At 42.6% G+C, this 12,491-nt stretch overlaps 1 protein-coding gene and 1 long non-coding RNA gene across 2 annotated transcripts in view; one reads left to right on the forward strand and one right to left on the reverse strand.

Annotated features, from left to right (window-relative positions):
* LOC311149262 lies at nucleotides 1-10,791 on the reverse strand. The gene is made up of 3 exons (XR_014615014.1): nucleotides 10,678-10,791; nucleotides 5,601-5,718; nucleotides 1-1,286 (listed from the first exon to the last, which is right to left on the reverse strand). It is a non-coding gene; the product is annotated as an uncharacterized lncRNA (long non-coding RNA).
* The window catches only part of LOC311149206 (myocardin-related transcription factor B-like), a 25,146-nt gene continuing 18,875 nt past the window's right edge, over nucleotides 6,221-12,491 (forward strand). Inside the window, exon 1 of the mRNA XM_084186291.1 lies at nucleotides 6,221-6,449. Coding sequence (XP_084042417.1) covers nucleotides 6,293-6,449 — 157 coding nt within the window. The 5' untranslated portion in view covers nucleotides 6,221-6,292. The remainder of the gene's footprint in view (nucleotides 6,450-12,491) is intronic.

Consider the following 12,491-nt stretch of genomic DNA (forward strand, 5'->3'; position numbering starts at 1 on the left):
GAAGAGAGAGGCAGTCCTTCATATCCTGCACAGCCCTGGCTGTAAACAACACGAATGCATGTACTTCAGCTGACTTAGAATGTAAACTAAGAAGCATTGGGATCAGAGTATGGATCGAAGCTCAACAGCACACTGAAGCTGACATTAGTCTTGGCAAAGAGTCCAGGGATCACATTACAAACCCTCTCCTAGCTGCAAATAAAGCCTCTCCTCGTTGTACCGTATATCAACTGAGTTAAGTGGCAGCTGTCTGATTTGTTTTCCCCATCTTGATAATGTGCCTCGTGATAGTTTTACACAATGAGGTCTGTGCACTCTATCTTTGTCCATCTTCTATTTTGACGATTTCTGGCACTGCTACTCATACCAAAGGACTATGGAGATGTATATGTGTGTTGTAGATAGATAACACTATTTCCATTTTGGACTGTGTCTTTACCCAGAGTCATCCTGCAACACAGCTGGTTCTCTTTTTACCCAGAATAACACCCTGGAGACAGACAGGAGAAATGGGACTGGTGCCGCTCCATCCTCTGGGAGGCTGCAGCACATTATAGAGAGAGAGTAGACTCTGGGTTGGGACGGAGGGGATGGAAGGGTGATATGTTTGGCTCCGTGGCACATCATTTCTGCATTTTGTTATCTCTGTGATTTGACCCATTGTATTTCATAAATCAATCAGCAAACTGTAGGCTTTGTGTACGCTGCGATGGAATTTACTATTATATGAGGAAAGTGTTTCTGATATGTTTTATGGCATCACTATCTGAAATAGGACATTAAAATGGGTGATAGGGGAAGAGGCATATCTGACTGGTACCAGGTGCTAGAAATAACTGGTTTTGACATCCCATTCAGGATATCACTCATTTAAATTATTAGAATGATTTTGATTTTTTTATATATTTTCCCCCTCATCAAAATAAAAAAAGCATACTTTCAAGCATCAATATGTATCTCCAAGCATCAGTTTACACGTCAAGCTGACATACATATTCACATTCTCTCTTCGCTTGCACTCTCTACCCTTAAAACCACATGTTCTGACATTCGAAAAATATATTCTGTACTAGTGGTGGGAATTCAAGAGAAGAACCACAATGACCTAGGCTAATGCTGAGATGTGCTTAGCAGTTGACTTCTTTGCTTACTCATGAGGAGCTGTGATGAATACACGCTGAGATGGGAGGACTGTGACCAGAATGCTGTCATTGTCTGTAGCCACCTTTCATACCTCTCCCGGTCTGCCAGCTCCCAGTGGGAATCTACCAAGACTATCTTCAGCACTGAAACCGGAATGCATGAAGAAGAACAAACAAAGATCAGTCTTAGTTTTAACACAGCTGGAGTTTGTTTTAGAGATCAAAGGTGCCTAGCAGCTCAGACGTCTTGTGTCTCTGCTTTTGGATGACAGGTTTCAGAAGCAAGACACGGTAGTAGCTATAGTAGCTATAGTAGCTATAGTAGCTGTAGTAGCTGTAGTAGCTAGAGGAGCTATGGTAGCTATAGTAGCTATAGTAGCTATAGTAGCTAGAGGAGCTATAGTAGCTATAGTAGCTATAGTAGCTGTAGTAGCTATAGTAGCTGTAATAGCTATAGTAGCTGTAGTAGCTATAGTAGCTATAGTAGCCAGAGGAGCTATGGTAGCTATAGTAGCTATAGTAGCTGTAGTAGCTATAGTAGCTGTAATAGCTATAGTAGCTGTAGTAGCTATAGTAGATATAGTAGATGTAGTAGCTAGAGGAGCTATGGTAGCTATAGTAGCTGTAGTAGCTGTAGTAGCTGTAATAGCTATAGTAGCTATAGTAGATATAGTAGATGTAGTAGCTAGAGGAGCTATGGTAGCTATAGTAGCTATAGTAGCTGTAGTAGCTATAGTAGCTGTAATAGCTATAGTAGCTGTAGTAGCTATAGTAGATATAGTAGATGTAGTAGCTAGAGGAGCTATGGTAGCTATAGTAGCTATAGTAGCTGTAGTAGCTGTAGTAACTGTAGTAGCTAGAGGAGCTATGGTAGCTGTAGTAGCTGTAGTAGCTATAGTAGCTGTAGTAGCTATAGTAGCTGTAGTAGCTATAGTAGCTGTAGTAGCTGTAGTAGCTGTAGTAGCTAGAGGAGCTATGGTAGCTATAGTAGCTATAGTAGCTGTAGTAGCTATAGTAGCTGTAGTAGCTGTAGTAGCTATAGTAGCTGTAGTAGCTATAGTAGCTATAGTAGCCAGAGGAGCTATGGTAGCTATAGTAGCTATAGTAGCTATAGTAGCTATAGTAGCTGTAGTAGCTATAGTAGCTGTAATAGCTATAGTAGCTGTAGTAGCTATAGTAGACATAGTAGATGTAGTAGCTAGAGGAGCTGTAGTAGCTGTAGTAGCTATAGTAGCTGTAGTAGCTAGATGAGCTATGGTAGCTATAGTAGCTATAGTAGCTGTAGTAGCTGTAGTAGATGTAGTAGCTGTAGTAGCTAGAGGAGCTGTAGTAGCTATGGTATCTGTAGTAGCTATAGTAGCGGTAGTAGCTATAGTAGCTATAGTAGCTATAGTAGCTGTAGTAGCTGTAGTAGCTATAGTAGCGGTAGTAGCTGTAGTAGCTGTAGTAGCTGTAGTAGCTAGAGTAGCTATGGTAGCTATAGTAGCTGTAGTAGCTGTAGTAGCTAGAGGAGCTATGGTAGCTATAGTAGCTATAGTAGCTGTAGTAGCTGTAATAGCTATAGTAGCTGTAGTAGCTATAGTAGATATTGTAGATGTAGTAGCTAGAGGAGCTATGGTAGCTGTAGTAGCTGTAGTAGCTATAGTAGCTGTAGTAGCTATAGTAGATGTAGTAGCTATAGTAGCTGTAGTAGCTGTAGTAGCTGTAGTAGCTAGAGGAGCTATGGTAGCTATAGTAGCTATAGTAGCTGTAGTAGCTATAGTAGCTGTAGTAGCTGTAGTAGCTATAGTAGCTGTAGTAGCTATAGTAGCTATAGTAGCCAGAGGAGCTATGGTAGCTATAGTAGCTATAGTAGCTATAGTAGCTGTAGTAGCTATAGTAGCTGTAATAGCTATAGTAGCTGTAGTAGCTATAGTAGACATAGTAGATGTAGTAGCTAGAGGAGCTGTAGTAGCTGTAGTAGCTATAGTAGCTGTAGTAGCTAGATGAGCTATGGTAGCTATAGTAGCTATAGTAGCTGTAGTAGCTGTAGTAGCTGTAGTAGATGTAGTAGCTGTAGTAGCTATAGTAGATATAGTAGATGTAGTAGCTAGAGGAGCTGTAGTAGCTATGGTATCTGTAGTAGCTATAGTAGCGGTAGTAGCTATAGTAGCTATAGTAGCTGTAGTAGCTATAGTAGCGGTAGTAGCTGTAGTAGCTGTAGTAGCTGTAGTAGCTAGAGTAGCTATGGTAGCTATAGTAGCTGTAGTAGCTGTAGTAGCTAGAGGAGCTATGGTAGCTATAGTAGCTATAGTAGCTGTAGTAGCTGTAGTAGCTGTAATAGCTATAGTAGCTGTAGTAGCTATAGTAGATATAGTAGATGTAGTAGCTAGAGGAGCTATGGTAGCTATAGTAGCTGTAGTAGCTGTAGTAGCTGTAGTAGCTAGAGGAGCTATAGTAGCTATAGTAGCTGTAGTAGCTATAGTAGCTGTAGTAGCTATAGTAGCTATAGTAGCTGTAGTAGCTGTAGTAGCTGTAGTAGCTAGAGGAGCTATAGTAGCTATAGTAGCTGTAGTAGCTATAGTAGCTGTAGTAGCTATAGTAGCTATAGTAGCTGTAGTAGCTGTAGTAGCTGTAGTAGCTATAGTAGCTGTAGTAGCTGTAGTAGCTGTAGTAGCTGTAGTAGCTAGAGGAGCTATGGTAGCTATAGTAGCTATAGTAGCTGTAGTAGCTATAGTAGCTGTAGTAGCTGTAGTAGCTAGAGGAGCTATAGTAGCTATAGTAGCTGTAGTAGCTATAGTAGCTGTAGTAGCTATAGTAGCTATAGTAGCTGTAGTAGCTGTAGTAGCTGTAGTAGCTATAGTAGCTGTAGTAGCTGTAGTAGCTGTAGTAGCTGTAGTAGCTAGAGGAGCTATGGTAGCTATAGTAGCTATAGTAGCTGTAGTAGCTATAGTAGCTATAGTAGCCAGAGGAGCTATGGTAGCTATAGTAGCTATAGTAGCTGTAGTAGCTGTAATAGCTATAGTAGCTGTAGTAGCTATAGTAGATATAGTAGATGTAGTAGCTAGAGGAGCTGTAGTAGCTATAGTAGCTATAGTAGCTGTAGTAGCTGTAGTAGCTAGATGAGCTATAGTAGCTATAGTAGCTGTAGTAGCTGTAGTAGCTGTAGAGCTATAGTAGCTGTAGTAGCTATAGTAGATATAGTAGATGTAGTAGCTAGAGGAGCTGTAGTAGCTATGGTAGCTGTAGTAGCTATAGTAGCTATAGTAGCTACTATAGCTATAGTAGCTATAGTAGCTGTAGTAGCTATAGTAGCTATAGTAGCTGTAGTAGCTGTAGTAGCTGTAGTAGCTAGAGGAGCTATGGTAGCTATAGTAGCTATAGTAGCTGTAGTAGCTATAGTAGCTGTAGTAGCTATAGTAGCTGTAGTAGCTGTAGTAGCTAGAGGAGCTATGGTAGCTATAGTAGCTGTAGTAGCTGTAGTAGCTATAGTAGCTGTAGTAGCTATAGTAGATATAGTAGATGTAGTAGCTAGAGGAGCTGTAGTAGCTACGGTAGCTACAGCTATAGTAGATATAGTAGATGTAGTAGATATAGTAGATGTAGTAGCTATGGTAGCTGTAGTAGCTATAGTAGCTGTAGTAGCTATAGTAGCTGTAGTAGCTATAGTAGCTGTAATGGCTATAGTAGATATAGTAGATGTAGTAGCTATAGTAGCTGTAGTAGCTGTAGTAGCTGTAGTAGCTGTAGTAGTTATAGTAGCTATAGTAGCTGTAGTAGCTATGGTAGCTGTAGTAGCTATAGTAGCTGTAGTAGCTGTAATAGCTATAGTAGCTGTAATGGCTATAGTAGATATAGTAGATGTAGTAGCTAGAGGAGCTATGGTAGCTATAGTAGCTATAGTAGCTATAGTAGCTGTAGTAGCTGTAGTAGCTATAGTAGCTATAGTAGCTGTAGTAGCTGTAGTAGCTATAGTAGCTGTAGTAGCTATAGTAGCTGTAGTAGCTGTAGTAGCTGTAGTAGCTGTAGTAGTTATAGTAGCTATAGTAGCTACTATAGCTATAGTAGCTATAGTAGCTGTAGTAGCTATAGTAGCTGTAGTAGCTATAGTAGCTGTAGTAGTAATATAAGCTGTAGTAGCTACTATAGCTATAGTAGCTATAGTAGCTATAGTAGCTGTAGTAGCTATAGTAGCTGTAGTAGCTGTAGTAGCTGTAGTAGCTGTGGTTGCTATAGTAGCTATAGTAGCTGTAGTAGCTATAGTAGCTGTAGTAGCTATAGTAGCTGTAGTAGTAATATAAGCTGTAGTAGCTATAGTAGCTATAGTAGCTATAGTAGCTATAGTAGCTGTAGTAGCTATAGTAGCTATAGTAGCTGTAGTAGCTGTAGTAGCTGTAGTAGCTGTGGTTGCTATGGTAGCTATAGGGTAAGGCCATTTTATATTACTCTCTGGCACTTGAAGGGTAAAGTTGTGTATACCTGAATCCCCTCTGTAGGTTGTTCTCCTGAAACAGACCGATGATGGTTCAATTTCTAAGCAGTCTGGATCTGGATCTGCACCACAGTCTGCCTCACGTTGCACATTCAGCATCTGTCACTGGCAGACATAGAACAGGGCCACGTTCAGTTGCGAAACGTTCTCGAATGTTGTTCTGAACGTCCTGCTGAACGCGCCCCAGCTGTGGAGACTTGTGCCCTGTCTACACTATCTACAACACTGTCTACACACTCATTATCCCTCTCTTACTCTGGGATAACAGACATAATAAAGACATGTATTCAACATATAGTTTTACATCTATCTGTCCCATGGCTGGAGCTGGGATGTTTGAAGGTTCTGTAGAAATGCTAACCTTTTACATCTGGTACATTAATCTGTTAAAATAAGTAATTAGGCTTTTAGCCTAATTTTCGTGATTGATCAGCATCAGATGAAATGTTAACATGGCACATGAATCTTTAACTTTATTGTCAAGCTCCCTTCTGCTTCAGTTCCATAGTGATCTCTATGCAATCAACTGTCAGCCTGATGGCATAATTGTTATAAAACTGTTATAAAATGACACAATGTTCCCATCTCCCCAGCAACAACCGACAACAGCAGCTCTATCTGCCTGCTGGTTTCCAGGAGACCCGGCCTAGCTCCTCCTCCTGAGTCCTGAGGCTGCAGCATGGAGCCCCAGGGGAGTCTGGGAGTGGAGGGGGACTTCAGCCTGCAGCTGGCGCTGCTGGTGCCCAGTCTCCGGCGCGAGGCAGTGACCCACGAGCTGGAGGAGCTGACTCTGCAGCCCAGCCCCAGCCTGCCGCCTCTCAAAGAGCGTAAGAATGGTGAGTAGTAGACCAGTCAGTCACCTAGGTCAATCAACTAGGGCATGCATCTGAAATGGCACCCTATTGCCTAGCCTATATAGTGCCATATACAAATGTAGAATCTTACTTTGATCACCCTGTTTGTTGCAGGAAATTTCCTGCACAGCAGGAAACACAAACTTGTAGTGTATTCGAGGTTTAAAAAGGCTTCTAAAGTTTGTAATTTCCACTTTAAATGCATACCTAGTATCAGGAGGATGAGTGGTGAAAACACAGAGGGTGAATCCTTCTCAAAATGCATTGGAGCAGATCTGAGGCTCTGACGAATCAAGGAAATACGATTGAAATTCACCCAGAGACTCTGGTTTCTACGTCATCCATCAGAGAGCAAGCCTGCCCTGGCAGTGAGAAAACAAACTCCTCTCCAGTCCAGAGAGATTTGTTTGTGGAGAGAAGTGGGGAATTAGACTGGAATTGCATCTGGAAGCCAACACATAATCACAGCGTGAACGGTTCCCAAAAGTCTTGGGCCACTAAGTGTGTTGTTTGTTGGTTGCTCTCAGAAAAGCAGCTTTTTAGGTGGCCATTATTAAAGAGTTAAATATGATCAATTCGATGCTGATTCTGATTAACAGACTTCAACAAAAGTCAATGAACGTGTTGAACCTCAATTTGAACTATTCACTAATGATGAATACCTTACTAATATCTCACAGTGTATTTTCCTTGAAATTATGGACCTTCAGCATCTTGAGATCTCCTCTGTTATCTCGCTCTCCCTCTGGTTCTCACAACCACAGCCAGAACTCCAGTCTGGAAATATTCCACCCTGAGTGGCACCCTGACATTTTCCCAGTCCCTAGAGAGGGCACAGTCAGGGATGGAGGGCATGGGGTGGAGACCACTGGTCACCCCGACCTTACTGCCCAAGTAACAGACACTGGGAAAACTCAAATGTGTTGTACCCTACGGCTTGTTGATGATGTGATGATGTAGTGGATATATATTTTTTTTTTTCAAAATACATGCGTCTGGCCAAGTTTAATCTCTCATGTACTGACCCTTACTACCCTCCCCTCACCAGCCCCTTCCTCAGAATTCCGACTGTGACTCGACTCAGACTATGATGTCTTTTATCACCAGAATAATAGAGGAAGTTAGCTGTTTGTTTTCTCTTCTGGTTAATGTCTGATTAATCATTTCCATTGCAGCTCACGTGATGCACATTGGACTCCATACTATCCATGATTTACAGTGCCTTTGGAAAGTATTCAGACCCCTTGCCTTTTTCCACATTTTGTTACATTACAGCCTTATTCCAAAATTGATTATATGAAAAGAAAATCTACACACAATACCCCATAATGACAAAGCGAAACCCTTTGCTATGAGACTCGAAATTGAGCTCAGGTCCATCCTGTTTCCATTGATCATCCTTGAGATGTTTCTACAACTTGATTGGAGTCCACCTGTGGTAAATTCAATTGATTGGACATGATTTGGAAAGGCACACACCTGTCTATATAAGGTCCCACAGTTGACAGTGCATGTCAGACCAAAAACCAAGCCATGAGGTTGAAGGAATTGTCCATAGAGCTCCGAGACAGGATTGTGTCGAGGCACAGATCTGGGGAAGGGTACCAAAACATTTCTGCAGCATTGAAGGTCCCCAAGAACACTGTGGTCACCATCATTCTTAAATGGAAGAAGTTTGGAACCACCAAGACTCTTCCTAGAGCTGGCCGCCCGGCCAAACTGAGCAATAGGGGGAGAAGGGCCTTGGTCTGGGAGGTGACCAAGAACCCGATGGTCACTCTGACAGAGCTCTAGAGTTCCTCTGTGGAGATGGGAGAACCTTCCAGAAGGACAACCATCTCTGCAGCACTCCACCAATCAGGCCTTTATGGTAGAGTGGCCAGACGGAAGCCACTCCTCAGTAAAAGGCACGACAGCCCGCTTGGAGTTTGCCAAAAGGCATCTACAGACTCTCAGACCATGAGAAACAAGATTCTCTGGTCTGATGAAACCAAGATTCAACACTTTGGCCTGAATGTCAAGCATCACATCTGGAGGAAACCTGGCACCATCCCTACAGCGTAGCATGGTGGTGGCAGCATCATGCTGTGGGGGTGTTTTTCAGCGGCAGGGACTGGGAGACTAGTCAGGATCGAGGCAAAGATGAACAGTACAGAGAGATCCTTGATGAAAACCTGCTCCAGAGCGCTCAGGACTTCAGACTGGGGCGAAGGTTCACCTTCCAACAGGACAACGACCCTAAGCACACAGCCAAAACAATGCAGGAGTGGCTTCGGGACAAGTCTCTGAATGTCCTTCAGTGGCCCAGCCAGAGCCCGGATTTGAACTCGATCGAACATCTCTAGAGAGACCTGAAAATAGCTGTGCAGCAACGCTCCCCATCCAACCTGACAGAGCTTGAGAGGATCTGCAGAGAAGAATGGGAGAAACACCCCAAATACAGGTGTGCCAAGCTTGTAGCGTCATACCCAAGAAGACTCGAGGCTGTAATTGCTGCCAAAGGTGCTTCAACAAAGTACTGAGTAAAGGGTCTGAATACTTATGTAAATGTTATATTTCTGTTTTTTATTTTTAACAAATTAGCAAAAATGTCTAAAAACCTGTTTTTGCTTTGTCATTATGGGGTATTGTGTGTAGATTGATGAGGGGAAAAAACTATTTAATCAATTTTAGAATAAGGCTGTAACCTAACAAAATATGAAAAAGGTACAGGGGTCTAAATACTTTCCGAAGGCACTGTAAGTGTTTACTCCATACAGTATGCTCTTGTGGAGGCCCATGACATTGCAACAGCAACACACCACTTTAGTGGGGAGCTCTCATAGGCTAGTGTCTCTGCTTGGTACTCCATCTTGTGCCACTCTCTGTATTGATTGCCACTTTCTTCTTGCTCTGGGCTGCAGACACATTGATCCAATCGCAGGCCAGGTCTGAGCTCCATTAATCCCTCCCCACCAGGGCTCTTTCTCCCTCCCTGGGCCCCAGCAGGAGCTGACACTGTCAGGCACGTCACAGGGAGCATCTGGGGCGTCTGGAGCACAGACTGCATCCTGTCTTTCTTCCTAAGAGGAAGACCCCTGTGGTGGATTCACCTGCACAACAGGGGCTAGAATCAGGAACAGGACCAGCTCTATAAAGGAGCTTGCTTTCATTTAGGCAGCATTCCTAATCCATTTGAACACATGGTACCTGCCAGTCATTTCCTTTCGGGTTTGTAAGTGATCTTTATTAGTGTTATTATATGAGTTTGTGTCATTTTATAGTATTGTAAGGTTAACACGTTAATAATGACTGTTCCCAAGTCGTTCTTGAACATTGACATGGGTGAAATATATCAGGACGAAATGGATTGGAATGGAAATAGAAGCAGCATGCCAGTTCATGGTGGCTGCCCTCTGCCCTTTAACCTGCAGTGTTAGGGAGTAGGGAGGGATACACACATCCGGACTTCAAGCGTATGACTCATACTTCCTGTATGTGAATGCTAACTGGCTGGAAATGACCACCTATTCATCTGTTATCACTCTTCAGTGTTCTTTCATCCCTGTTGTCCCTTTAGAAGTCTCCTCTGGGTGGGTGATATTTCTATTTGCTGTTATTTGTTCTGGCAGACAGAGACCAGATTGATATATTTTCTCCTAGACAACATTGTGAAGGAGACAGGGTTGAATGCAACCACCCCTCATTTCTAATATTTACATTTAATCTATTTTATTTGAAATCCCATAGAAAATATTGATTATTTTCCATTACGTCAATATTAGCCAGCAACAGCTACGGTCAGGTCTACAAAAATGAAAACAGTAGATAAGATTGTATTAATGTCATGTTTGTGCTTTGAGTGTAGTGTTCTAGTGGAAATAATGAAATGAAAATGATAGAAATAACAAGAATATGCTAAATATCAGAAATACACAGATTAAAACTGGGAAAAGTGACAAAGATAAACATTGATGTCCCAGGGGCATCAGCATGTTTGTTTTAGTCATTTTTATCCAGTGACACAACATGTTATGAAAAACAACTCCTGGCTCGTTTTCTCATGGAGCTTTTCATTCTCTCACTCAAAAGTCACAAATACTCAATGTTTTTGGGCCAAGAAAGACACAAGTAGTCCTTCAGTTCAGTGAGACTTTAAAAGTTAAAGTAAGAATTTCAATACATGCATGTAGTTAGCCTATTTCATCATTTGGTTGAATATATTACTTACTTTTGTAGACTTTTAGGACAGCGGTTGGTTTGGTCAAAAGGTTGTATTGTTCTCTGTGTTGTTTTAGTGATTAAAGTTGCTTGACTCATTGTATTTAGTTCTAATGAGGCTAGTGTTGAAAGAGCAGAGCACTGCGAGCAGAGTGACCCAGCGAGGGTTAACAGTGGCTGGTCTGTCTGTGTTCCCTCCTCCTCCTGACGCTCACTGGCTGAGCCCAGCCAGAGCATGAGTGAGCGCACACTAGCTCCGCTGAGACCAACACAAAGACAGGCAGACAGAGATTGGAGAGACTAGAGAGCGAGGGAAGGACTGTACGTACCAGACTGTGAGAAACAGTTCTCATATCATATGCTCCTAGCTGGGTGTTTTCCCTCATTACCAAACCCTCATGCTGGTCCTTGTTCCTCATTGCCCTGATCACTCCATGGGACTCCAGACCCGGCCGCTAAGCGACCCGGCTCTCTCCTCCTCTATGGCGTGCCTCGACGTGGAGACCCCCGCCGTCTGCAGGGGTAAATTTAACTCAGGTGCCCCCGTCTCTATCGGTCTTTCCTTTTCTCCCTCCTCATTCTTTCACTCTCTCTTTCTATCGCTTACATTTTCACTCCCTCTCTTTCTTCCTCTTTCTCTCTCTGTCGCTCCTCTTCACTCTTTCCCCGTCTCTCCTCTTCACTCTCTCGCTGACTGCTAGGTAGCATCACTACGTTGTTGGCATGAAGCCCAGTATCAACATAAATCAGTATCCATTTTGGTTTCCTCTACGGTTGTCTCCAGAAATGTTGTCTGTTTAGGACTTTTAAACTTTATTCTCAGTAAAATAATGGAGTTACTGTAAAATGTGTATGGCTTTATGGGTTTAGGTCTGCTTTTCAGTCAACTTGATTACCTTGAATGAAATATACAGCTACTTATAGGCCTATTGAACATGACCGACAGCAGTGATGTCAGAGTAATCTGTACTGATTAATTGATGACAACACCTTGACGATGAGCTGGGACAGAGACATAGAGCCCCACCAGGAAATGATAGGGCATTACAGAACAAATAGCCATTAAATTATGTCCAGTGTCAGTTTGAGACTAGATTAACAGCATCACAATAGTGTAAAGAGTTGTTGTTCTCTATTAGAAACAAACAAAGTTAAAACAAGGGAGGAGATGAGGCCAGAATGAGGGAGGGGACTGGGGAGGTATAGCTTATCATATTATTAGGATCCTTAAACCCCGGACTGTGTGTTCACTTCTTATGATGAGTCCAGTGTTACCCTCAGGCTATCAGCTAAGCATGATGTCACCATTTAGTTAGTACCTTTTCCTGAACAGCATTCTACTGTACAATATATTGGCTCAGAGGAAAAGTCCCCAGTGAAATTCTAAACCTGGAAATGCTGTAGCTCCACATTCTGTTTGTGATCTGCATACCTTTACAGGGCAACTCCTGATAGTATAAGGTGTTTCGAAGAACAACTTGGTTTGTAAAGAAAAGGTGATATGACTCTTTAATGTAAGTCCCCTCAGGTCATAGATGTAGAATCATGCTTGGATGAGTTGGATGGATCTGTTTTGAATTTATTGCATTTTTACATTTTAGTCATTTAGCAGACGCTCTTATCCAGAGCGACTTACAGTTAGTGCATACATTATTTTATATTTTTCATACTGGCCCCCCGTGGTAATCAAACCCACAACCCTGGCGTTGCAAACACCATGCTCTACATCCCTGCCGGCCATTCCCTCCCCTACCCTGGACGACGCTGGGCCAATTGTGCGCCGCCCCATGGGTCTCCCGGTCGCGGCCGGCTACGACAGAGACT

Source organism: Coregonus lavaretus (assembly GCF_964263955.1).
Source record: "Coregonus lavaretus genome assembly, chromosome: 2".
Lineage (NCBI taxonomy): Eukaryota > Metazoa > Chordata > Actinopteri > Salmoniformes > Salmonidae > Coregonus > Coregonus lavaretus.